General features: G+C 47.7%; 1 protein-coding gene across 3 annotated transcripts in view; it reads left to right on the top strand.

Annotated features, from left to right (window-relative positions):
* The window catches only part of SEZ6L (seizure related 6 homolog like), a 185065-nt gene extending 160982 nt beyond the window's left edge, over positions 1 to 24083 (top strand). Inside the window, exons 12-17 of one of the 3 annotated variants that reach the window (XM_034638597.1) lie at positions 2360 to 2551; positions 9867 to 10061; positions 15164 to 15196; positions 17299 to 17407; positions 19445 to 19547; positions 20778 to 24083. In XM_034638597.1, the coding sequence (XP_034494488.1) occupies positions 2360 to 2551; positions 9867 to 10061; positions 15164 to 15196; positions 17299 to 17407; positions 19445 to 19547; positions 20778 to 20807 (662 nt within the window). In that variant the 3' untranslated portion in view covers positions 20808 to 24083. Of the gene's footprint in view, positions 1 to 2359; positions 2552 to 9866; positions 10062 to 15163; positions 15197 to 17292; positions 17408 to 19444; positions 19548 to 20777 lie in introns of all 3 variants that reach the window. The other 2 variants (XM_034638596.1, XM_034638595.1) reach the window with 2 other exon arrangements.
* Positions 24084 to 26154: the final 2071 nt, after the last annotated feature.

The raw sequence follows: 26154 nt of genomic DNA, 5'->3' as shown, positions 1-26154 counted from the left end.
AGGTGCTTCTGGCTTCTACACCGAATCCTAGTAGCATTGGGGGAGGAGCTAAATTTGAAGCTGGCCTCTTCCTGCTAACCATTTGCTTCCTTCTTCCTCCTGCACAAGCCTCCATTTGGCAGCCATCTTGCTGGCAATCCTTGGGGATACTTTGGTAGACCTGCTCGGCCTGCCTTGAGTGACCAGTTGCACGATAAGAAATCTGAAGTGTCAGCACAGAAAGAGGGTATTGGGAAAGGGGGGTGGGGGATTATACGCAATCCCGGCCACAAATATCCCAACGGCAAAGAAAATTAATTATAATTGGGGGAAACATGAAAAAGCTTGCTAAAAATCCTCAAAATTGGCTACATAAACATCTGTTTGTTCCATCTGGTTGTATGTGGGGGGTGTGTGTGTGTGTGTGTGTGTGTGTATTCTGATGGAAAATAAAAAACCAACGGTGAGAAGCGCCCTGGGTGGTGAGACCCATTGCAGACATATTAACATAATCTACGTCATCATTACTTTTTTTCCCCAAATATTGTATTTCTTTATTTTAGAGTGAGAGAGAGAATGTGTGTGAGCAAGAGGAGGAGCAGAGGGAGAGGGACGAGCAGACTGAGCACAGAGTCAGCACACTTAGCACAGAGCCCTATGCAGGGCTCGATCTCACGACCCTGAGATCATGACCTGAGTCGAAACCAAAAGTCGGACGCGCAACCAACTGAGCCACCCAGGCGCCCCATCATTACTTTATAAAATGTTTTAAATATACATGTCTTAATAATGATTTTTAAATGTTTGAATGATAATGATTTTTAAAATTCTCGAATAAGATCTTTTTTTCAATTCTTGGATAATAACGGTTTTAAAATTTTTGAATAAGAACGATTTTGTAAGAATTTTGAATTATGAGTTTTGAAATTTTCTGAATAATCACCCTTTTTAAATTTTTTGAAGAATGATTTTTAAATCTTTTGAATAGTAATGATTTTTTAAAAATATTTTTAATAATAATGATTTGTTAGGGGAGCCTGGGTGCCTCCGTCAGTTAAGCGTCCAACTGTGGATCTCAGCTCAGGTCTTGATCTCAGGGTCTTGAGTTCAAGCCCCGTGTTGGGCTCCATGCTGGGCGTGGAGGCTACTTTAAAAAAATAATTAATAAAATAATAATGATGATGATGATTTTTTAAATGTTTTAAATCATAATGATGATGTATATTGTGTTAATGAGTTCTAAACACATAAACTAGCTCTCTCTGGGAAACTCTTCAACGGCCTCCATTTTTGCCAGCAAAAGACCCAAATTCGAGCAGATGAATTTGCATTGGTCCCCTTCTGGGCATCAGCGTTCAGGTGCCCACGCTGGTTGCCTGTCCCTCTGCATCTAAGACAGAGACCCACCAACCTGCCTCGGTGGCTTCTCTTCTAGTGAAACAAGAACAGCAGCGTATCCTGAGAACAGTGGGGTCTCCCCCCGGAAGTCCCCGGGGGTTGTCAATGCCTTTCATTCATTCATTCATTCATTCATTAGTTCAACTACACTCTCGACATCAAAAATTGTACGTGAACGTACCTTCCCGTTATGCAACTAGCAGGTGCTTACTTACAGAACTCAAGCAGTGGTGACATTAGGAAGTACAGAGAGAGATCCCTCGTGAATTGACGCCACTCTTACAAGTTTATTCTGAGTTGTTCCAGTTGCGTCGTGTGTTACACACACACATAGACGTATGCACGTGCTATCGTCTGTAGATAGACGCAGATATTTGTACAGAAACAGCTATAGATAAGGGTATTTTACCACTGCTGTTTTCTCAACTCAGAAACCCAGAAACCTTTTCATATCACACATATTGTGTACTTCATTCTTTTTTTAATTGGCTTACTGTTTTCCCTTTGTGTATATTGATTTTTTCGTGGAAAAGTAATGAATGCTTGTTTTACTAGATTCAGGCACCACAAAGAAAGCAGTGAAAGCCCCCTCGCTTTGCTCTCTTCTTCGGTGATTGCTCAGGATGTCATAGAACGGCTATTCCGTATTTAACTCTTGCCCTGTTAAAGGGTCTACATTGTTTCTCTCTCTCTCTCTCTTTTTTTTTTTACCATTTCAAATAATCGTGCAGTGTACAACCTCGTACATAGATCTTTGGGTCCAGATGCAAACATTTCTGTGGGCTGCTTCCTGTAAGTGGAATTACGTTCAGGTCTCTATCATCCTGGCCTCTTCTCCAGCCACCTTTGATGAGCTCAGATGCATTATCTTCCAAACAGGAAAAGAACCAAGTTAGGAAACTTCCCAGATCATTGCGTAGTTCTCAGCAAACCTGGGATCATCCAGCCTCCTAACGCGCTCTGGGTCTGATTTCATCCGTAGTTATGTACTGCACCGACCCCGGGGAAGTGGACCACTCGACCCGCTTAATTTCGGATCCCGTGCTGCTGGTGGGGACCACCATTCAATACACGTGCAATCCCGGCTTTGTGCTGGAAGGGAGCTCTCTTCTGACATGTTACAGCCGTGAGACTGGCACGCCCATCTGGACGTCGCGCCTGCCCCACTGCGTTTGTGAGTCCGATCTGTTGACCTGATGCAGACGGGGGTTCGCTTCTTCTTATTCCTGGTGGAGGGCTGGGCTGCCAGGAGGAGGCATCCCACCCTTCGAGAGGGCTTACTGTTTTGCTGTCCCCTGACCGTAGCTGGCAGATTGAAGGCATGCGTACTCTAACGTTTACGGTACATTTACTGGGCACTGAGCTAAGTCCTTTACTGAATGTCCCTCCCTTCTGCCTCAAGTGGCCTTGTGAGCAAGGCACTGTTGTCTCTGTTGCAAGAAGAGGATACTAAGGTTCAGAGTAGTGAAATCATCGCCCCAGGTCACACAGCCCCTTAATAGTAGAGGCCAAGGTCAAACCCAGACCTGCCTGACTCTGCCAAAAATCAAGCCATCCACAGGACACAAAATTGGTGGATTTAAACTGTTCTTTGGTATTTTCTATGGGAAGCCACTAATCCAGATATTTGGTTAAGAAAAAACTTTGGGGGTTTCTTCATCATTAAGAATCCAAAAAAAAGTCTTCTGACAAGGGAGGAATTACTATTCTTGCCAAAGAGAGAGGGTAGAGAGCAGAGGTCCAAGGAGGCTGAGACTGACTGTGCATGGAATCACTCGGGACGTGTTAAAAACTCCCCGGAGCTCCTGGGCTGGGGCGTAGCGCGAGCGGTGAGGTTTTTCAAAGCCCGCCGCCGCGTCCCCCAGGTTCCCATGTGCAGCCGGGGATCAGAACCATTGCTCAGAGGAAACGGGAGGCAAAGCAGAAGGAACAAAGCCTCACACAATGTGTGGACTGGAGAATATTTTATATGAGCGCGCTGCGAGCAGCTCTATTGAAGAGTTCAGCCAGCTCGAGCTCCAGAAGCTACCAGCAGGGCGACGTCAAAATTAAAAGCTTCTGCATAGAAAAGGGGGACTTTCTTATTCTGGGTTCACGTGCAACAAGGAATCTTGGCCCTCCCACTGTGGGTCCCCATCCGCCTCTTTAGTCAGGGTCCTAGAGTTTCAGAGCTAAGGACATCTCGGAGGTGAAATACGGTACAACGGATGGGTCGTTCAGACATGAGACACAGCTGCTCCCTTTTACAGATAGTAATGGTCGTTATTTAATGATTGTGTAAGACATCGCGCTAAGCACATTATATGCATTTGTGACTGTAAGTGTGTGTATGTGTGTAGTGTATGTGTGTGTGTGTGCGTGTGCATGCAAATATACTAAGAAAACCAAAGCTCAGAGGGGAAAAGAGATAACAATAGTCATTGTTAGTTATTGAATGTGTAACACACATCGCTGGGGCGCCTGGGAGCATGGCTCCGTCTGTGAAGCGTCTGCCCTCGGCTCAGATCATGATCCCGGGGTCCTGGGTTCGAGCCCCACATCGGGCTCCCTGCTCGGCGGGGAGCTTGCTTCTCCCTCTCCCTCTGCCCCCCCCAACTCATACTCTCCCTCACTCATAATAAATCAATCTTCCCCCCAATAAATAAATAGAACACATTGCTGAACAGATTATATGTGTGTGCGAACGTATAGGCATGTACACACTGTATCCATATACACACTGTATCCATATACACGTGTAAGTGTGCGTGCATGCATGTCTGTGTGTGTATAAAGGCAGCTGAGATGCACAGGGACATGTGATTAAGGTCCCAACATTTTTTCATGAGCAGAGCTAGGAGCCCACGGCCCCTTCCACCAGCCTTGCCCTGACATATTTCACCGTGGGTGACAGGGGACAAACCCATGCAGGGACGTCCAAGCGAAATTGCAGCCTACAGCCCTAACCCCTCACCCACAAGCACATCCCCTCCCTGTCCCCCGACCTTTGGGCCGAGTGCACAGTGCCTTATGGGGAGAATTGTGTCTCCCGAAAGGAGATGTTGAAATCCTAACCCCAGGACTGTAACTGGGACCTTTTTCGGAACGAGGGTCTTTGCAGATGTAATCAAGGGAAGGTGAGGCCCTATAGGATTAGGATGGGCGCCAATCCAGTGAGCGGTGTCCTCATAAGAAGAGGGACATTTGAACACAGAGACCCAGGGAGAACGCCATTCTGTGCTTGCAAGTCTAGGAACGCCAAGAATTGCCAGCTACCACTGGAAGCTAGGAGGAAGCAAGGACGGATCCTTCCCCCCAGATTTCAGAGGGAGCATGGTCCTTGAAGGCCACCTTGACCTGGGACTTCTGGGCTCCAGAGCTGTGAGACAGCGCATTTCTGTTGTTCAAAGCGCCCCTCCCCGCCCCCCCCCCCAGGCAGGTGCGCTTGGCTAAGGCAGCCCAGGACACCCATGCGGTTCCCATTCCCTCCTGGTGACTGTGAGTAAGGGCAAGCAAATGCAGCTTGAGCCAGTCAAGCTGCAGACACCAGAGATGAGAAGCTAAAAATAAAAGCTTATTTAAAAGTACTGAAAGGTGGAAGTATCATTTAAAAAAAGAAGAAGAAAGAAAGAAAGAAAGAAAGAAAGAAAGAAAGAAAGAAAGAAAGAAAGAAAAGGCACTTCGATAAAAAGGCACAGCCTCCAAAGACCGTCTGGGCTGCCCTGGGGGCTGGGTTTTGGAGACACAAGCCTCCCTCCCTCCCTCCGGGGCTGCCTTACCCTGGAATCTCAGTTGTGACGGCTTCCCTGACACCCGCGCTAATGAGTCACGAGCCAGCCTGGGTGTCAGGAGACATGCGATCCTCCCAGAAGCCCAAAGAGGAGCCCGGCTTGTGCTTCCAGCCTCATTCCAGGCAAGAGAGCCAGGCAGGAGATGGGAGGCAAGAGGGTGGTCAATTCTGGTGGCAGGGAGGGGGGAGGCATGCAGAGGGAGAGGCAGGCTGTATCCGGGTTCTGAGGGTGTTGTGTTTTTTTTTTAAGATTTTATTTTATTTATTGGACAGAGAGAGACAGCGAGAGAGGGAATACAAGCAGGGGGAGTGGGAGAGGGAGAAGCAGGCTTCCCGCTGAGCAGGGAGCCCTATGCGGGGCTCAATCCCAGGACCCTGGGATCATGACCTGAGCTGAAGGCAGACGCTTAACGGCTGAGCCACCCACGCCCCCCTGAGGGTGTTTCTAAGAAGGAGTTGGTAGGACATCTACAGTTTTAAAAGGCTTCCTCTGCTGAGCAGGGGAACAACCGACTGGATGAGCCCCTTCAGCTTGCCAAGCCCTTCCCTAGCATTAGTGTGTTGAACACTTATGAAACTGTCTGGGTGGGACCTGTGTTCACTTAAAAGCAGACAAAGGAGGCCCAGAGAGGGTGAGCAGCTTTCCTGAGGTCACACAGCAGGGAGGGGGAGAACCCAGGATTCCAGCTGAAGCAGCATTTTCCCACCTTACCGCCCTGCAGCCCCCGCTTCTGAGCAAAGCTCGGGTGCTTTACTCTTGACCAAGATCTTCCCCCAACAAGCTCACGAAGTGGACAGAGACAATTGTAAACGTTCTGTCTACAGCTTCTGTTCTCGGTGGCCTGCTCAAGGCCGTTATTTGGTCCAGCTGGGACTCCAGACTGTGTCTTTTGACTCCCTCAAGAACTGACAGGTCAAGCATGGGTAGAAGGAAGTGTCTGGAATTCACAGCCAAACACCACTCCCACCCCCACCCCCGGGCCCAGCTCTGCTGGGTGACCTTGGGAGAGCAGCTTGCCCTCTCTGGGCCTCAAAGCCCTCAGCTGTGGAAAGGGAATGATACTCCCCACCAGGCAGGGCAGTTGGAAGCAACTCATGTGCTTAATAAAAAAGTGTCTCCAAATGCAGGCACAGGCGTGTCCAGACTTTCTCAATTCACGGTACCCTGGGCGTCTCAGGAATTCTTTTTGGTAAACATCCTAGGCCAAAATACCAAAGTAGTTAGGTCCAAACGACTTCATAAGTAGCTATATCCTGACAACTTAGTAGCCATTTGAAAAAGGAATGCACATATCATAAGATTTGATTTTGATTGCATTTCTTTTTTTTTTTTTTAAAGATTTTATTTATTTATTCGACAGAGATAGAGACAGCCAGCGAGAGGGAACACAAGCAGGGGGAGTGGGAGAGGAAGAAGCAGGCTCATAGCAGAAGAGCCTGATGTGGGGCTCGATCCCATAACGCCGGGATCACGCCCTGAGCCGAAGGCAGACGCTTAACCGCTGTGCCACCCAGGCGCCCCTTGATTGCATTTCTTAAAGCTTTTATTTATTTATTTTAGAGAGAGAGCAGGGGGAGGGGGAGGGGCAGAGGGAGAGAATCTCAAGCAGACTGCACTGAGCAGGGAGCCTGACGTGGGGCTCAATCCCATGACCCTGAGATCATGACCTGAGCTGAAATCGAGAGTCAGACGCTTAACGGACTAGGCACCCCATGATTTTTATTGGATTCTTAAAGAACGAGAATCACAGCTACGGGGGTGTGGATGCCTCTTGGGTTCTGCCAAATTTCTCAGATTTTGGCGTCAGACTGGCCTCTGCCACCTACATTCCATTCCACAGATTCTATTAGAGCTCTTGCTTTTTTGTGTTAGCCACTGCAGAAAACCCAGCTTTTCCAAGATGGGGCATCACCAAAAGGGACATAGCTCTGTCTAATGTTGGCACCATTCACACAGGTCTGGGGGATGTCCCTCTGTCTCTTCAAAATTTTGAAAAATCTCACAGGGATGCTGTTCATGGTGGCACCCCAGGGTGCCTCAGTGCACAGTTTGGGAACTGTGGTAGAAAGGCCCAAAAATACAGCAGTGTCTAAAGAGACATGGTGCACATTCTCAGAGAGCCTGGGGTCTGTTGGAGATGGGAGGAGAAGAGCCAGGTCTGTGAAGAAAATAACAATGAATCCCCAGCATCACTTCCTCCAGGAAGGCCTCCCTGACTGCCTAGGCTACATCGTGTGTCTCTTCCTATAAGCTCCCATGGTTCCTACAGTTGCATCGATCACAGCACTTGCGGCAGCTTATTGAAATGATCTCTTTACCTCTTTTTATTTTTTTATTTTTTATTTTTTTTAAAGACTTTATTTATTTATTTGACAGAGATAGAGACAGCCAGCGAGAGAGGGAACACAAGCAGGGGGAGTGGGAGAGGAAGAAGCAGGCTCACAGCAGAGGAGCCTGATGTGGGGCTCGATCCCAGATCCCCGGGATCACGCTCTGAGCCGAAGGCAGACGCTTAACCGCTGTGCCACCCAGGCGCCCCTCTTTACCTCTTTTTAGATCCGAATACATAATTCACTTGCCAGGATTGTATCCAATGGGTTTTTGCAGCCCTCAGGCCCAGCAGGCTCAAGAAATGACAGTGCTTGCTACTATTACTGCCATTGATGTTGTTTGGCAGTACTAAATGCGGTCTTGGTTGCACCTTCCCTTCTTTGATGGTACCTGACTCCTGAGGCTCCCATCCAGAAGAGGCGTAATGAAGACCCAACAAATTCAGCGAGGGTTTTATGGGTGGCTCTACAGGGAGACACTTAGGGATTCCCAGGAGGCCCTGGCTCTTCACCGCCCTGCCCTTAGCACACCGCAAATATGAGACGCGGGGATCTCCTGACCGGGGCAGAGCCCCCATGGCCAGACCGTAGCTGTAGAAAAAGTTCCCACTGATGTGTCGTCCCCAGCGACCTCACCTTGGCTCCCATGCTGGCTTCTAGCTGGGTGCCCCATCTTCATTTAGAAATTCCTGTCTCTGAGAAAGCAGTAGCTCAGAGGAATTCGTGACAGCCCAGGGGATTTGGCACAGGAAGCCCCCCCCCCACCGCTACCCCAGAGCCATTAAATGCACCGGATTTCAAACCCAACGGGACTGCCACTTGCCACCTGGGTGACTTTGAACAAACCGGCGTCCTCATCGAAAAGGATGATGGTGCCAAGCACAATAGACAGATGTTCACAACAATGTGTGTGGCATACAGCAAGTGCTTGGGTACCATTGCTTGTTAATGACCACAGAGTTTCAGCGCTTTGGTATTTGTGGGGTATCTTACCCACCATTCACAGTAATACCCGGGGAACCCGATTTTGACATTTTGTTCACATGCACTCCCCAAAATGTACATTTTTTCCCTGTAGTTAAAGAGAGGGGAGAAACGGGAGGAAAACAGAAACGGAAGTAGATTTGGGATCGCTTCTAGGACCACCAGTCCAACTCAGTTGTATTCCTGAGAAAGAACAGGATGAGTTCTCGCGGATTGCAATGGGATTGTTCACACGGAATTGTTTAAGAGCCAAGATAGGCGACTCTCCACCAGGGGTGACTCTGCTCCCAGGAGACATTTGTCAAGGACAATTCCTAGAGACATGTTTAGTTGTCCCAACAAGGATCCGTGAGGTCAGGGATGCCGCTGCACATCTTACGAGGTGGGGATGACCCCACCACAAAGAATTACCCGGCCCCAAATGTCCGTAGCATCTAGGTTTAGAAAACCTGCCTTAGATGATCTTATTTCGAAGTGTGGTACATCCTTGGAATGGGAATGTTGTCGCCCGACCACATTTCAGCTAAGGATGGGGTCTTGGTCCAGTCCATTCATGTAAATAGTCAGGAAAGATGGAGTCCAGAGCCTGGAATAGGTTAAACCAGGAATAGTTCAACTCTGCAGTCCGTCTTAAGCTGCCAGGTGTCATTTATGATGCTCCTACTGTATACTTGAGGATCCGTTATGATAGTCCTTCTAGAGCAGCCCTGAGCGTCAAGCACACCCTAACAGGTTCCCCTCCAGCGAGGAAAACAGATATTAAATAATTAAATACAATGCAGTGTGTTCAGTGCTGGGATGGAGGAAGAACTAGGAAGATCAGTGACTCTATTAGGGGTGGAGGGCACCAGGGAAGGCTCCTTGGAGGTGGAGGAATGAGGACTGGGCACTGAAAGACCAGACTTAATCCCAGCTGGCTGGGCAGGTAAGGTGTAAGGTGAGGAGCAAGAAGGATATGTCATAATTTGACAACACGGCCATCCATCATTGACTGAGTGCCTAGGACCTGCCAAGAACTTGCTGAACACCTGACATTCATGATCTGACTTAATCTCTCAAATCCCGATGAGAGAGAGACCACTATTGTTCCCATTTTACTGATGAGCAAAACTGAGGCTCAGAAAGGTTGTGGCCCTTGCTGGAGGTCACACAGCGAGGGTGTAGTAGAACACAGATTCGAAGCCAGGTTCCACAGCCCGAGACATTCGGCAGTGCCCATGCGTAAGATGCGGCTGAAGGTGGGAGGCGGGGAGGTGAGTTTGGGGAATGGGAAACGGTTGGAGGGGAGGGGAAAGCAGAGAGATGGTACTGGCGAGGCTGGCCGAAGCCCGATCAGACAGGCTGTGAGTGGGAGTCCCCCAGGATTTGCATATCTCCTCAGAGCTGCTTTGGGCTTGCGTTTCAGCGGAGGAGTCCCTGGCGTGCGACAACCCTGGCTTACCCGAAAACGGCTACCAAATCCTGTACAAGCGTCTTTACCTGCCGGGAGAGTCCCTTACCTTCATGTGCTATGAAGGCTTTGAGCTCATGGGCGAAGTGACCATTCGATGCATCCTGGGACAGCCATCCCACTGGAACGGGCCCCTGCCTGTTTGTAAAGGTATAGAAACCTACTCGCCCCCCCGGGGACCGGGACCGGGTGATGTCAGATCTGGCTTCTTGTTATGATTCTCAATTTGCTCTCAAAAGTCCAGCTGCTGTATTTCATGACATCTAAGATACCGCCATTATTTTCTGCACCACTGAGAAAGAAAAAAAATCGCTGCCAATTAAACAAAGGCACAATGCCTTCTCCTGGCTTAGCATTTTTATTTTTACTTACTAATAGCTCTGTTGCGAGCTTAGATATTTTTTTTGTCGTAAAGGACGTTCTGCTTTTGACGCCTGCGTTGGTTACATGGCTTAAACATTGCCTGCCTCCTGCACCGCGTTTTCACAACCGCTTGGGTCCCAGGGGTTACGAGGTTTCCCCTGTTGCCTCTGGGGCAGTCTCCCCAGCTGCTCACACCCTCTCCAAACGCTGAGGGATGGTGCGCTGGCCGGTGGCGCGCACACAGGCATCGTGAGCGCCACCTGGTGGCAGCGGACTAACACGCCCACGCCCTTGGTTGTGAGACACGCCCCCATCCCAGAGATGGATAAGGGAAAACGTATTTTAAAATCAGTGAACAAACTGAGGGCTTCAGAGGGGAGGGGATGGGGGAATGGGATAGGCCGGTGATGGGTAGTAAGGAGGGCACGTATTGCATGGTGCACTGGGTGTTATATGCAAATAATGAATCATCGAACTTTATATCAAAAACTAGGGATGTACTGTATGGTGACTAACATAATATAATAAAAAAAATTATTTAAAAAAAATTTTTTAAATAAAATAAAATCAGTGAAACACTCATCACTGAAATTAAGTTTCAACATACCCAGTGAGATTTGGGCCCATTTATCTGGGTCTTTAAGGTACACAATTAATAACACTATCCTAAATCCATTTGATGCTTTAGGCTAGCCTTTAAATCTTAGCCTTTTATGCCATTAATGCTCCTTTGAGAAAGAGGCAGAAAGCTCCGAATTCTCTGCCCAGCAGGGACGGAGGCATATGGACTTTTACATTTCTACTTAGGAACCCATGACTTCAGTGGATCCCCAAATGGTTTATCATGAACTTCAGCCTTAAGCCTTACAAACGTTTTCCAACCAGCATTTCTGCTCCTAGGTCGATGCACTAAGTAATTGCAAACAAGTCCTCACAGCAGCCCTTGTACCTGGATAGTCATAGCGGCATTGCTCATGAAAGATGGGAACTACCCAAATGTCCATCAACTGGGGAATGGAAAAATAAAATGTGGCCGAGCCACGCTGGAATATTATTTAGCCATGAACAGGAACGGAGTGCTGACACCTGCCACAGCCTGAAGGGACCTTGAAAACACGATGCTAAGGGAAAGAAGCCAGACACAAAAGATCACATATCCTATGATTCCATTTATATGAAATATCCAAAATCGGTAAACCCATAGAGATGGGAAGCTGACTGGTGGCTCTCAGGGCTGGGGTGGAGAGAGAGGAGTAACTACTTAGTTGGTACAAAGTTTCCTGTTAGGGGTGATGAAAAAGTTCTAGAACAGAGGTGCAGCTCCCAACATCGTGAATGTGCTGAGCACCACCGAACGGTACACTTTAAAGTGATGAATTTCATGTTATGTGAAATTTACCCATGTTTTTCAAAATGTTTTTCTCCTGAATAGCCTCATTTAAACCTCAGGACCACTCTCTAAGATAGATGGGGCATCTTACCCATTGTACGGTTACGAAAGGAGAGGCTCAGAGAAGTTAGGTGACTTTCCCAAAGACACACAGCGGTTATGAGACAAATCCAGGATCGGAACCCACGTCTCCTGATTGTGAATTCCCTGCCTCTTTCCCAGCGGGCTGCCTGCAGGGTGGACGTCCAGACTGTTAGGCTGGTAGCTTCCAACCCGCCAGTCACTTTAGCATTCGAATCACCCAGAGGGCTTATGAGAAACACATCCTTGAATCTCCTACCCCAGATCTACAAAATTAGAATCACTAAAGGGTAGGACCCTGTAATAAGTATTTTGACAAGCCCTGGGTTGCTCAAATGCACTTTGAATTTGAGAACCACTTAAGACAGTAGTTTCCAAATGTAGGGTGCAAAAAGAAACAGATTTCCGGGCCCCTGCAGGGGAGATGCTGATTCACGGGGTCTTGGGCAGGAGCCAGGGACCCGGCGTCACTAGCACGAGCGGTGAGTCTTATCGTCAGGCAGAGCGTGGGACACACTGGCATGGAAGTGCTGCGTATTCTCACCTGGAATCAAGCAGGAGCCTATCCTGTGAAAGCCAAGACCTTATAGAAGCAGTTCTTAATAAGAGGGCAAGAGATCCTGTTGAAATGCAGAGAAAAAGAAGAAATCAGCAACGGGGATTTAAGACAACTGCCCCCTTCCTCTTCCCTGCCGTAATTTTTGACGAAGTCAGCCCTATCTTTGAATTTGTTTTCAATAGCACAGGAAATCCACTTTGTAGAGTTCAAACATTGGGGTGTTTTCCCCCCCCGGGGGGGGAAATTTGCCTGTAAACCTTCTAACTGCTCCATGGACGTTCATAGATGTTGAGCCGGTGTTGTCGGTAAGTGTTCTGCATGGAGGAAAAGTCATAGGGTTTTCATTGTTTTTGAGAAATCTGAGTAAGGATACCAGGGAAGGGCCATTTTTGACTCTACCTGTGCCCTGAGCCTCTGATTGGTTATGCTTCTTTTTGGACTAGCTACAAAAGGCTCTCATGCGAGAAATAGAAGAAAACAGAGATGCCAAGGAAGCTAGCGGTTTTGCCCTTCCTTTCTCCATCCCTTCCCCTCCCAGCCAGGGAAGCCAGTACTGATCGCCCGTGAGTGTCCAAGTCTCCCCAGTTCCCTGGACTTCTGCAAATAGACACACTGAAAAAAGGGGGCAGGGAGTGTTCGTTTGTTGCCAAGTAAAAAAAACGCCTCCTACCGTACCTATTTTGTGTTTTGCTTTTCCCCATTTATCACACACATCCGTCAAGTTGGGAAAAAAAAAAACAATGGAGCTCTGCCTTATCTTTTTAATTGCCGCGGGGCATTGCACGCTGTGATGTATCCTAATGCAGGCGCTCCTTCCTCAGTGCGTAGGTCTGTCAGTTCTTTTCCGGTTTCTTGTTTGTCTCGTCTCGTTTTGCCCAGAAATCGCCTTGCCCATGAATCTTTGGGTGCTGACGTTTCGCATCAGATCGGAAGGATTCCTCCCAGGGGGAAGGATGGCGCGGGCAAAGATCTGTGGATGCTGACATTTTGCGGATTTTGCCAGATTTTTTTCTGCCACTGTAGTGATCCATGCTCCCCCTCTAATAATATGATAATGTCCTTTTCCCCCCATGCTTGCCAGCACTAGATGTTATCAATTTTTTTTGATGTTGCCAATCTGATGGGAAGATGGCACTGCCATCCGAAAATACATGCTCAAAAACCCAAGAAAAGATCGAAGGTGCTCAGTTTTGCAACCCTGAAACTTCAATGTTTTAAGATAGGTGAGCCCCTGAAGCCCCAGCAGGTGAGGGGCCCCCTGCCCCTCACTTCCTTCCCCAGGCACGACCAAGTTTCTGGCAGGAAAGGATCTTGGAGGATGCTTACATCTTTCTCTCCCCTCCACTTCCACTCCTGAGACCCCACGACTCTGTAAGGATAGGACAAAATCACCTCCTCTTCCAAAAAAAAGTGGGGTGCATGGCTCTGTTCTGGAGTTAGCAAAGTGACTGAGCGCCAGCATAAGGCCGCCTGACTGGGGCTTCCGCCGGGCTGGGCTGTGGACCACAGCCATGACCTTGGGTGAGCCACCCTCCCTCCCTGACCTTGGTTTCTCTTTGTGTGAAATAAAAGGAAAAGGCGTGGCCCAGGAGGCTGCCTGTTAACGTGTGCCCCAGGGAGCCATTGACCACACTCCCAGGGACATAAGTTCAAGGTCTCCTTCCAGCTCTGAGATGCAGGAGGCGTTCATGCATTCCCAGACACGCAACCCAAGTCCAGCTTATGTCCTGGGTGGAAAGTACCTGTCTCAATCTTTCCATTTTCCTGAAGCCCTAGCTCCAGAGATAACCTGCAGTTAGTTAGTTAGTAAGCTAGCTGGTCAACTGGTTCTGTTGGCATCACACGGTGAAGACCAATGTCAAAGAGTGACTTTGACCCAGGCACAAATTAGGAAGTTTCATATGAGGACGTGAATACAGCTGGGCCTTTGGTGGCCATCCCCTGCCACCCCCTTATAATGCAGTCTGTTTATCTAAGCCCTTCACTCTGGGGTTTTGCCTCTTGGAAACCCATCCATGTGGGTCTATTTTTTGTGCTCAGCTACCATGGTTTCTTTGGTGCCAAAGCCTGGGAATGCCAGTCCCCATCATCTTAAACTTCCAGAGAAGTTTTACGGGGAATACAGGGAAATGAATGAATTGCAGAGAGTTCTAGTTTGTGGCAGTGAATGGAAATTGTTTTACAGGGAATACAAATAATAGTGAAATAAACATGGAATAGAAGTGAAACCAGAAAGGTTCATATAAACACGTATTTCAAAGCAGGAAAACAGTTTCAGCTCTGGCTGGATTTTGGATGCGGGGCTTTATCTCGAGCCTCACTGTTCCTCAGCCTTGGTCCTACATGGAGAACAATGAAAACGAGCAGAACTATGTAATTAAGAGCAGAGGCTGGAGAAAGTCGAGCAGTCTGGGTTTAAAGACTGCCTTCATCCCTCAGAAGCTGAGTGAGGTCAGAGAAGTTGCTTCACTTCTCTGAACCTCTTCTGTTTGTTCATGTGTACAATGGGGTTGACGATCCAATGATAGGATCCCCCTAGTTAGATTGTTGTGAGAGTAAATGAGCAAATACATACAGAAAGCTCCTGGCACAGTATTTGACATACGGTGAATAATCAGTAATTAATCACAGGGACTACTGTTGTCCTTGTTTCTTTCATATCTATGTCATGATCTCTCAGGAAACTAGAAAGGGAATGTGTCCAGGCATTTCCACTAATTCCAGGAGTCCAAGATAAATCAAAGCCGAGCAGTAACTTCAGCAAAGCATGGCACGGGCTTTTGCTCCTAATTTTTTGGCTTCATTTCATGCAGATTGAATTCACTCGACATTAACCAATGCTTCCAATTTCCCTTTCAGTTAATCAGGACAGCTTTGAACACGCATTAGAAGGTGAGTTCCGTAATGAAAAAAAAAATCCAATAAATCAAGCTAATAGCAGAAAACAAGGGCAGGTCCTTGCATGTCCTTCTCCAGGTGCTTAAAAAAATAAGCAGGGGGCGCCTGGGTGGCACAGCGGTTAAGCGTCTGCCTTCAGCTCAGGGCGTGATCCTGGCGTTATGGGATCGAGCCCCACATCAGGCTCTCCCGCTATGAGCCTGCTTCTTCCTCTCCCACTCCCCCTGCTTGTGTTCCCTCTCTCACTGGCTGTCTCTATCTCTGTCGAATAAATAAATAAAATCTTTAAAAATAAATAAATAAATAAATAAAAATTAAAAAATAAAAAAATAAAGCAGAAATTCCGTCTTCACACCACTGAAGATGATTTCAAAATAAAACATTGTAAAAGAAACAAACCATTGAATTTGCAACCTAGGGTCCTAACTGGGACCTGAAAGGGATTTGTCACCAGCTCTGCTCTTGAGGTAAGAAAATCTGAGGGTCCACATGCTTGAGAAAGACACAACCCAACTGTAGGACTTTTCACCAATGTGGTGCTATTTGGGGGAAGTAAATGCAGTGATGCCTCGCCTTCCATGCTGGGCACCCCCTCTCTGCCTGGGGGTGCTCTGTGGTCCATTTTCCCCTCGGTCTTTCTCTTCCCCAAATTACCTGTCCCTGTATCCTCCTTGTTTCCTATTTTCCTCCTATTAGGAATTACCAAGTGAGATCTATTAATGGGGAATGGACGGTAAACACTAGCCAGGATTTTGTTTTGGTTTTTATTTTGTGGTTCCTTTCCCTTGCAACCTCTCCCATACATAAAACATTCTACATTCTGTATAACCTCCATTCACTTTGGTACCAGACCACTCGCCTGGGCTGTGGTGTCATAAGATATAGATAGATAGATGATAGATAGGTATAGATGATAGATATAGATAGATAGATAGATAGATAGATAGATAGATAGATAGATAGTTTATGTATATATATAGTTCCATTTTATTTTTTAAAAAGTTATAACCAATTAAGCAGTTTTTATTATTATTTTTGGAGCCACTTAGCTTTCTGACAATAAATCATCCACTCAGAATGTGGGGCTATGTGAATTACGAGTCGTTAGTTGCTCTCCCTTGCAACAGATGACATTTTAATCCCAACAGGCAGACCCGGGGCTCAAGTCTAAGTGCAGAGGAGGAGCGTGCAGGAGCCGTTCTGCAGGGAAAAGAGGGCATTTTGTGGCGTTAGTGTCTATTTGAGCCATCCCTCTGCTGCCTTTCGGCCCCCAGTGAACCATGAGAACGTCTCAAAGGCCTGGGTTGCTCAGAGATGACTAGTGCCAGCGAAATGTTTTCTGCTCATGCATTTGTCATGGGTGTTAGCATCGATTTTCAGACTCCGTAGAGTGGCGGTTAATGGATTATAGATTGGCATACAGCCAAGCTCTGTGGGCCGTGGCCGTAGAGAAATGGCAGAGAAAACCTGAGTACCAGGTAGTGGGGTGGGGGTGGGGGTCCAGGTGAGGCCCAGAGGGCGCAACCGTGGCCTCTGAGAATCAAAACTGGGTCTTCACAGTTGGGGTGTCATGAGGGCGGGGGTGTGGTACTGAGAACAGACCCAGCTGCCCAGCGCCCTCTCCTGGAGGGCGGATAGAGCAGCTCTGGTGGCACCTGTCCGTCTGGGTGCAATGAGTTCCCCCTTTCCCGTGAAATGTCGAGGAAAATCTGCCTTTCCAGTTAGCACATATGAGATTTTCGCCAAGTCTCTCCTTGAACTGGATTTTAACCAGATTTCAACTGCAGCCACCCCCACCCCCCGCCAAAATGGGCATGATATGACCAGTGGTTACAAGAGTGTCATTCTCGGTAGCCCCATGACCACCCCACCCAAGGATGGGTCTGGGCTCCGTTGCAAAGAACCAGCCCCATTATCTCTAGTCCCTGCCTCTTCTCCCCTCCGGGGATGGTGGTCCCACGGTTAAGGCTCTGCGATGCCAGCTCTTTGAATGAGTGCAGAACTGGGAAGGCAGGTGCCCATCTGGGAGCCAGGTACCCATGCGGGTTGAGGGTGTGAGACCCAAGAGCTTCACCGGCTTGTGTGTTCAGTAGCAGAAACGGCAGCCGAGACATCGCTGGAAGGGGGAAATATGGCACTCGCTATCTTCATCCCAGTTCTCATCATTTCCTTACTGCTGGGAGGAGCCTACATTTACATCACCAGGTAGGGGACTTGGGCATAGGGCGCGGGGGACTGCCATCCACTCCGTGACCAGCGCACTGGAGGACAGGGTCTCCATCTGTAGCTTGGGGCTGGTGGCATTCGTGTGCTTGGAGATGACCTGATTCAACTCAGCTCTGGGAGAAATACTCCTACTGAGCGCCTCCCACCCCGTCCGAGGCAGGAGGGCTGAGTATGCAGCAACAAATAAGCAGGCGCTACCCCTGAGCTCAAGGAGCCAAGAGACGTTGCGCATTGCCAGGAACACTCACATCGATCCCATCATTCACTCATGGAGTCGTTCACTTACTCCACCCACACGTGTCGACAATCTATTACATACCAGACATTGTCCTGCACGTTGGGGATCGTAGAACTCACTTGCCTGCAATCAGGAAGGAAGATATTCGGCCAGGGCTGGGATATTCACAAATTCATTCAAAATCGCAACTATTGAGCACCTACTGTGTGCCGGGCAGTTTGGGGGGGGCGGGGCAAGTTCTAGGAACATCACTGTGGACAAAACAGAAGGAGATCTTTGATGTGTGGGGCCCAGGTTCTAATGGGAGGAAGACAGACAGCAAGTAAAGTAGATAAGAAAAGTAAATACAGTTGACCCTCAAACAACGCGGGGAGGGTTAGGGAAGGGGACACCCAGTGCGTCAAAAATCTGCATATGTAACTTTTGACTCCCTGAAACTTTAACTACCAATAGCCTTCTGTTGACCAGAAGCTTTACTGATACCATAAACAGTCGATTAACATGTGTTTTGTATGTTATATGTAATATATACTGTATTATTATTATTATTATTATTATTATTTTGAGAAAGAGAGTGTGAGCATGGGAGTTGGGAGCAGGGCAGAGGGAAAGGAAGAAAAAGAAACCCTAGCAGGTCCCACGCCCAGTGCAGGGCCTGATGTGGGACCCTGAGATCATGACCGGAGCCAAAATCAAGAGTTGAACACTCAACTGACTGAGCCACCCAGGCGCCCCTAATGCCATATTCTTACAATGAAGTCAGCTAGAGAAAAGAAAATGTTATTAAGAAAATCATAAGGGGGGGGGGTCCTGGGTGGCTCAGTCAATTAAGCATCTGCCTTCGGTTCAGTGGGGAGCCTGCTTCTCCCTCTCCCTCTGACCCTCACCCCCACTTGTGCTCTCTCTCTAATAAATAAATAAAATCTTAAGAAAAAGAAAATCATACACTTGCAGGACAGTACTCTATTTATCCAAAAAATGCACATATAAGTGGACCCATGCAGTTCAGACCTGTGTGGTTCAAGGGTCCACTGCATACAGTAGGAGGTAATAAACCCAGGGAGAAAAGAAAGCTGGAAAGGGAGCAACATGGAGCTGGGGTAGAGGTGGTGATTGCACTTTTAAAAAAGGAGTCCCCACTAAGAAATGACATTTGAGTAAGGACTTGAAAGCAATAACGAGTCATCTATGCAAATATCTGGAAGAGGAGGATTCCAAGCACATACACAGTATGTGCCAAGGCCCTGGGGCAGGCGTCTGCCCAATATTATTTTTTTCTGTTTTTGTGGAGCCCGCAGTGTTGAAGGGGGAGAGGAGAAATACACAAACTAGAACACACTGTGATGAGCACAATGAAGGAAAGAGATAGGGTGTGGTGACAGAAGAACCACTTTTTAAATAGGTAGTCAGAGACGGTGGCCCTGAAGCAACACGGTATACAGTAGGTGCTCAGTAAATGCTCATTATTGCTGTTGTCACTCTGCGTGAAAGAGGGGCTCGAATCACCTTACAGGTGAAAACCAGCTGAGCTCCCCCCATGCCCAGGAAGGGGAGGTACTGAGGCTTTAGTTGTCAGTCTCAGAAGTTGTCTAAGTCTCACTTAGAAGTTGAAAGCAATTATGACTTCAGCATTCACCTACTTGGGTTCTCACTACAAGAGGCCATTCCCACACGTCTTGGCATTTGTGAAGCTGCCCATGCCTTGGAAGGGGCCCCAACCAGCTGTTCCCCTTTGGTGTTGTAAGTAACTCCTCTCTCCTTTGCTGCCCCTTCTCCAGATGCCGCTATTACTCCAACCTCCGCCTGCCCCTGATGTACTCCCACCCCTACAGCCAGATCACCGTAGAAACCGAGTTCGACAACCCCATTTATGAGACGGGGGTGAGTTGGTCTCTCTTCTCTTTTGGGTGGCAGACTTTGTGTTGGGTATGACGGACACAGTCGTGAATCAAACAGACATGGTCCAGCCATGAATGAGCTTATAATCTTGCAAAGGAGAAAAAACTCAGTAAAAATAGGGAGAAGAATATGTACCCCGAGCCGGGCACTTTAAATGCATAAGCTGCCCGAGTCCCTGCAACTCTGTGGTACACTCTGCCATTACCTCTGATTGATCGATGATGATACTGAGGGTCAGAGAGACAAAAAAATGATTTGGCCAAGGTTGCACTCAGCCAAAAGCATGTCCTGGAGCCAGGCTACAAATTCCGACTGATGCCGTTAATCATTATATTATCCTGCCTCCCTTGAACCTCAAACAATCAAATTGGCCAATGGGTATCTTGATTATAATAAATCATCATTTTTAGGGACCATGAAAAATTTGGTCAGGGCACGATGATGTGTGACTAAGACATCCTAGTGCCTTCTCTGTATTCTATGGGTTAGAAGAGATCACAGGTCCTGCCCACACTTACGGAAAGGGGATCATGTGAGAATGTGACCACCAGGACATGAGGAACAGGGGCCCACCTTGGAGTTTTCCTACCACACTCCCATCTACCATAGACATGCTTGCTTATCTGTATTGACCCAGCAGGAACAGAAGACCTCCGTGAAAGCATGTGACAGTGACATCTCCCTGGAATATATTACACACACTTGACGAATATTGGAGAAATTGAAGGGGTTGCCGCCCACATATTGTAGTCATTTCTGATATGCACTGTTAAGAAGAGGTCGTATGTTATTTGACATTCTATATACCTTGTTTCCAAATCTGAAAAGAAGGTCAAGCTGATTTAAAAAAAAAAAAAAAAAAAAAAAAAGCACTTCAGACGCTAGATCTTACTAGTATAGTGCATCAGCTACCCAGCTCTATGACAAAGCTGAGTAACAAAGAATCCCCAAACTCAGTTGCTCAAAGCCAGCGATGTTAATTTGCTCATCAGTCTGTGGGCTGGTGTTTTCAGCTAGTCGCAGCTGGGTGGTCTTCCTGGCTCAGCCATGCTCACTCACACATCCAGGATCAGCAGGTGGTTGGCCGGGTGACTCAGCTCTGCTCTCCACATTCTTCACCTCCTTGGCTGGGACTGAAGGCTCTCGAGGCACGTTCTGCCCGTGGCTCCACCACCCCACGGTTGACCCGATCTGTGCTTCTCTCCCCTGCAGGAAACCAGGGAGTATGAAGTTTCCATTTAAGGAGAGCTACGCTTGAGAAGGGAGCTCACAGATCAGAACTCAAGTACCAACCTCCTCGAGAAATTCATCCAGAGACCACATGGCATTTGATTGAAACCCCAGAACGTTGTCTGTCTTTTCTTTAGACTCTTTATTGAAGACTCACTGTTTTCTTCGCTGTATTTATTATATTTAAAATTGAAATAGGTGTGGCTGGAGGTGTCGTAGCTGCGGCCAAATCCATGTGACAATCTCCTTTCCAAAGGCAGACGGACGACCTTCAAATGACCAACATGGCAGCAAAGGGAAACAAACAAAACAAAACAAAACAAAAGCAGCTGATTTCTCCCATGGCAGTGACCATGCTCTGGCTGCATCAAATTGCATGCATTTGGGGCCCATGCCCATGGTGCTTTTAGGACAAATCCAAGCCCCAAGATTATGTAGGAAAGGGCATCTCTTGATGGATTAACTTGGGTCGGACTTTAGCTAGAACAGGTCTGTTCCAACACAAATCCTGGGTCCGCTCTTCCAAATGCTCTCAGCTTCTAGAAGGTCTTGCCACATCCCTTCCCTCCCATGATCCTTCCGAAGGCAGCAAAGGTGTGACCATGAGCATTCTCGTCTGCCACCCTGGCCTCACTGGATGCTGGCAGAATTAGAAAATGTTGCAGAGCAGATGAGAGATTTGAGAATTCAGATGGAGTGCGGGGGGGAGGGGGCGGGGGTCATCGAGTGAGGGGATCGAGTTAGTAAAACGTTCTTTCTTCTGATCCTCCACCAGTAATGAAAGGGGAGGGAATTTATGCTACAAGTGCCAGACCTGATCCCTTTGTTCAGCAGGGCCGCCCTCAAGCTGACTGTAGAGGCCTGTGGGGAGATTCACCCACGTGGTGACAAGGGTTTCTGTTGTGGGGGGGCGGTGTCAGGTCCTGAAATCCTGGGATGAGCTCAGTTTGTTTTCCTGGAGTACTGAAATGTCTGAGCCCTCAAAATAAGGGAGGCTTGCCTGCACAGTTTCTCCAGAAGGGGCCGGAATATACTTGCAATCCAGTATTTCAGAAAGGAGGGTCCTACGAGACGAAACTGTTTTCCTCTTCTCCGAACTTCTGCCCAGATCTTGGACACTGGCCTGTGTGCCATGACCGTGGAGAACCAGAGGAATGGGATCAGGGGGTTTAAAGCCACAACGGAATCCTCGTCATCACCCCGGGAGGACAGAAGGAGGGGTTTCAGGCCAGAAAGAAGTCATAACACCTCATGAATCACAGGTGTATCCTCAGATTTTATCAGGGGCCTTTTGCTCCAACCCAGTGGGACTGATGAGTGTGTGGCCATCAGGAAGATTCTTCTCTAAACACAGGTGTAAAGAAAAGGCAGGGGTTGAGGGTACAAGGAAGGAATAGCACGTGCAAGGAAGATTTGCCTCCCTGGGGCCCTCACCTCCCTAGTGAGGGTCAGTGGCTCAGAAAGGTGCAGGCTCGGTGCTTGGGAGTCCATTTGGGTGCCCTCCCACGCTCGCTAGAATTGTTTTCTATCGGCTGCTTTCCAACAAGAAAAGACCTTTCTGGCTGCCATGCTGTTGGGAGGATTGCTGGGAGTCCGTATTTTGGTAGCTCGTCTAGGCAGCTCTGGGGCAGGAGACGGCAGTAGGCTTTGACGCACACATCGCCTTCTTCTGCCCAGAAGCTTGGGCTTCAAACCTGGGGGAGCCGAGGGCCAATACTTTCCTTCTGCCAGAAAAGAATCCTGCTTCTACGTTCCTTAAGGCACGCATTCATGACGCACGACAAGAGATAATTAAAGGCTGCTTTCCAGCCACCCAAAACCTACCCCATTTTATGCAAAAAAAAAAAGCCCCAAAACAAAACAAAAAACAGAAGAGAATCGTTCCAGACCATTAGTAAGCAATGTCATATTTGGAGAAGGTCCAGCAATGCAAATAATGTAACCTTTTTTTTTTTTAAAGGCAGAATCCCGTCTCTGTTTTTGTTTCTATTTGATGCTTATTCTAACCCTAACCCTGGGTCATCTCGAAGGAAGAACTCTATTAATGATATTTAATTTTAGAACATACTATGGTGACACGCAAACTAAACATTTGCCTTTTGTCGAGACTGACAAAATATGAAATCTTTATTCTAACCCTGTTCCCTCAAAGTGGCCAGACCACGGCCCAAGAATCCTTATTGGCTGTTGGAGGAATAGAAAAAGGTGTTGATCTTTTTTTTTTTTTTTCAGTATACCGATGTCTTAGTTTTGTCTTAGTAGTCCAGCACCTATGACCATGTTTTAAAAGTTTATTTTCGCCCAAAGGTGGATCGTTTGAGCTTGGCGATGTACAGTGTGATTGAAAAGACAGGTTGGTGTCTGTTTTTCTTTTTAGAATATCTGAATGTGTATTTGTTATATGTAAAGGTAAAAACATAATATTAGTGCCAAAAATGTACCGGGCATCTCATTTCAGCTCATACGTGTCTGTTTTTATAAGATCAATGTCAAAAACCCCTTGGGATTAAATATTTTTGAACAGGATACAATCCTGAGCAGCTCAAGAACCAACGGAACCTTCCTACAAGCCACTCTTTGTTTTTAAAACAGTGGGGAAATACGTTTACAGAGATATCGAGCTTCAAAGAACGCATGTGATGGTGTGTATTACATGCTAATTCATGTAAGCTGTATCTGTCAGCTAACGCCCTGTGCTTTAAAAATGCACACACTCAATCATCTTTAGCTTGGAGCTCGTCTTTTTGCTTTTTGGGGGGTGGGGGGTGAGGAGGAGTAGAATTATTTAGCCAACATAAGTATGCTGGCCGCAACTTGAGGGCCATCCTTACTTAGTTCCATAGACATGCTTTAAAGGCGATCTTTTGAAGCTAGCTCCTTGGAAAGCCTACGGTACCTCAGGCTGATAGCTTTGCAAACTGCCAAACTGCCCAGCAGAAAGCAAAACGGCGACATAATTAGGACGGCTGTGTAAGCAGAAGGGACTTGGCAAATATATGGGTAGATTTAGGCTGAGTGTGAGACTCAGGCAAACATGACCTTTCTTTGGGGGTAAGTCCAAAGGGTTTGACTTTCCTATGCCCTTGAAAGTTATCGGGGGGAAGAGATGGTCATGCGAGGTGAGGTATCATGGAGTTGTCCAGCACCCTCAAAGGTAGGCTTTCTCCTGGGGCGTTTTCATTTTCATTTTCTCCCCAAACAGAATAAAAAGCAAAACAAACTTTCTAAGCTAGAATAATGAAGTGAAGTCATTTTCCACTTTGTATATATTGATGCTAATAAAAAAAATGAAAAAGAAGCAAAGCTGTGGGGTTATCTGTTGCAGAGACACTCCAGGATGGCGTCAAGAGGGAGGGGGTTTCTGATGTCCGGGGATTGGGTTGGAGTAACACCTGCTGACACTTTGATTGACAAGACAGGCTGCCAGCTTGGGAATGGTTCTGGGAACATCGGGGGAATGTTCGGAACAAGGCAGGACAGCTGCCATCATCAGACCAATTGCTGTCCTCCCCCCAGCTCGAGCTACCATGACAGAGACGGGAGGCTTAAACAACAGAGGGTTATTTCTCGAAGTTTTGGAGGCTGGAAGTCCAAGATCAGGGGGCTGACCATTCAGTTTCCGGTGAAAGTTCTCTTCCTAGCCGGTGGATGGCCTTCTCCCTCTGCGCTCTTCTTACAAGGCCACACTCCTATGGGGTTCAGGCTCCAATCTTATGACTTCATTTACCCTTAATTACCACCTACAGGCCCAGTCTCCAAACACAGTCACATTGGGGATTAGGACTCCAACGTATGAATTGGGGGTGGGACACAATTCAGCCCATAGCATTCCACTACCTGGCCCCCCAAAATTCATGTCCTTCTTCTATGCAAAAGATTCATTCCATCCCAACACCCCCAAAATCTTAACTGATTCCAGCATCAGGTGTAAAATCAGAAGTCCAAAGTCTCATCTAAATATCCTTCAGGGGCGCCTGGGTGGCTCAGTCGGTTAAGTGTCCGACTCTTGGTTTCGGCTGAGGTCATGATCTCAGGGTCGTGGGAACAAGCTTGTCTTCAGGCTCCATGCTCAGTGGGGAGTCTGCTTGGAATTCTCTCCCTCTGTCCCTCCTCCTGCTTGCACTCCCTCTCTCTCTTAAATAAATAAATAAATCTTGAAAAAAATAATAAATATTGAAATCAGGTATGAGTCACCCCAAGGCAAAGTCCCCTCTAGCTGTGAAGGTATGAAACTAAACAAATTATCACCTTCCACACAATGATGGGACAAGCATAGGATGGATGTTCCCCTTCCAAAAAGGAGAATTCAGAAGGAAGAAAGGGGTGATGGATTCCAAGTAAACCCAAAACCTAGCAAGGCAAATTCCATTAGATTTTAAGGCTCGAGAATAATCCTCTGTCATTCAGTGCTCTGCCTTGTAGGCCCAGGGCAGTGACAGCGTCACCCCCAAGGCTCCGGAGGGGTGGGGAGGGCAGCCCCATCCACTTGGCTCTCTTCAAGTGTGGCCTCACCCCTGAGGCACTGGGTGGGGTCATTCTGGCAGAAACCAGAGACACAGGGGCGCCTAGGTGGCGCAGTCATTAAGTGTCTGCCTTCTGCTCAGGGCGTGATCTCGGTGTTCTGGAATCGAGCCCCGCATCAGGCTCCTCCACTGGGAGCCTGCTTCTTCCTCTCCCACTCCCCCTGCTTGTGTTCCCTCTCTCGCTGGCTGTGTCTTTCTCTGTCAAATAAATAAAAAATCTTTTAAAAAAAAAAGAAAAAAGAAAGAAAGAAACCAGAGACACAGCCCCAGCCTTTGAAACCAAGGGGGAAACAGCCTTGTCCCTGGACAGATGGTGGGCGCGACAGCTGTGATGACCTTTGAATCACCTCCAGGATCCTTCTTCCCTCTCCCTGAAGAACAGTACTTCGCAGCGGAGTAGATGTGTGGTCAGATCCCGTAGGATCTGAGAAATGCCGCAGCCCCTCCTCCACTCCGTCCCATCCTCTCTGTCCCGTTTGGTATCATCCTGTCTAAATTCCTGGCTCCCGCGGAGACGCCTGGGTAATTCATGAATCTCATCCACGATCTCTTCATCAGCCCGGTGGTTCCGCCGCACCCTTACTGTTCTCTTCAGATCAAGCTTTCTCATTTTGTGCAATGTGGATAAGGCTGAGAATTTGCCCAATCTTCAAATTCCCGCTCCCGTTTGCTTAGCAATCCTTCTTCCACTCATCTTTCTCCTTTTGCATTTTTACCGTAAGACGCCAGGAGGAATCAAGCCGCTCCTCCAACGCTCTGCTTTGAAATCTCCGCAGCCAAAGATCAATCTCATTGCTCCCAAGTTCCACCTTCTATAAAACGCTAGAACACAGTTC

The sequence above is a fragment of the Ailuropoda melanoleuca genome, chromosome 12, assembly GCF_002007445.2.
Source record: "Ailuropoda melanoleuca isolate Jingjing chromosome 12, ASM200744v2, whole genome shotgun sequence".
Taxonomy (NCBI): Eukaryota; Metazoa; Chordata; class Mammalia; order Carnivora; family Ursidae; genus Ailuropoda; species Ailuropoda melanoleuca.
The sequence above is the reverse complement of the archived record's forward strand: the minus strand, read 5'-3'. Positions and strand labels throughout refer to the sequence as shown.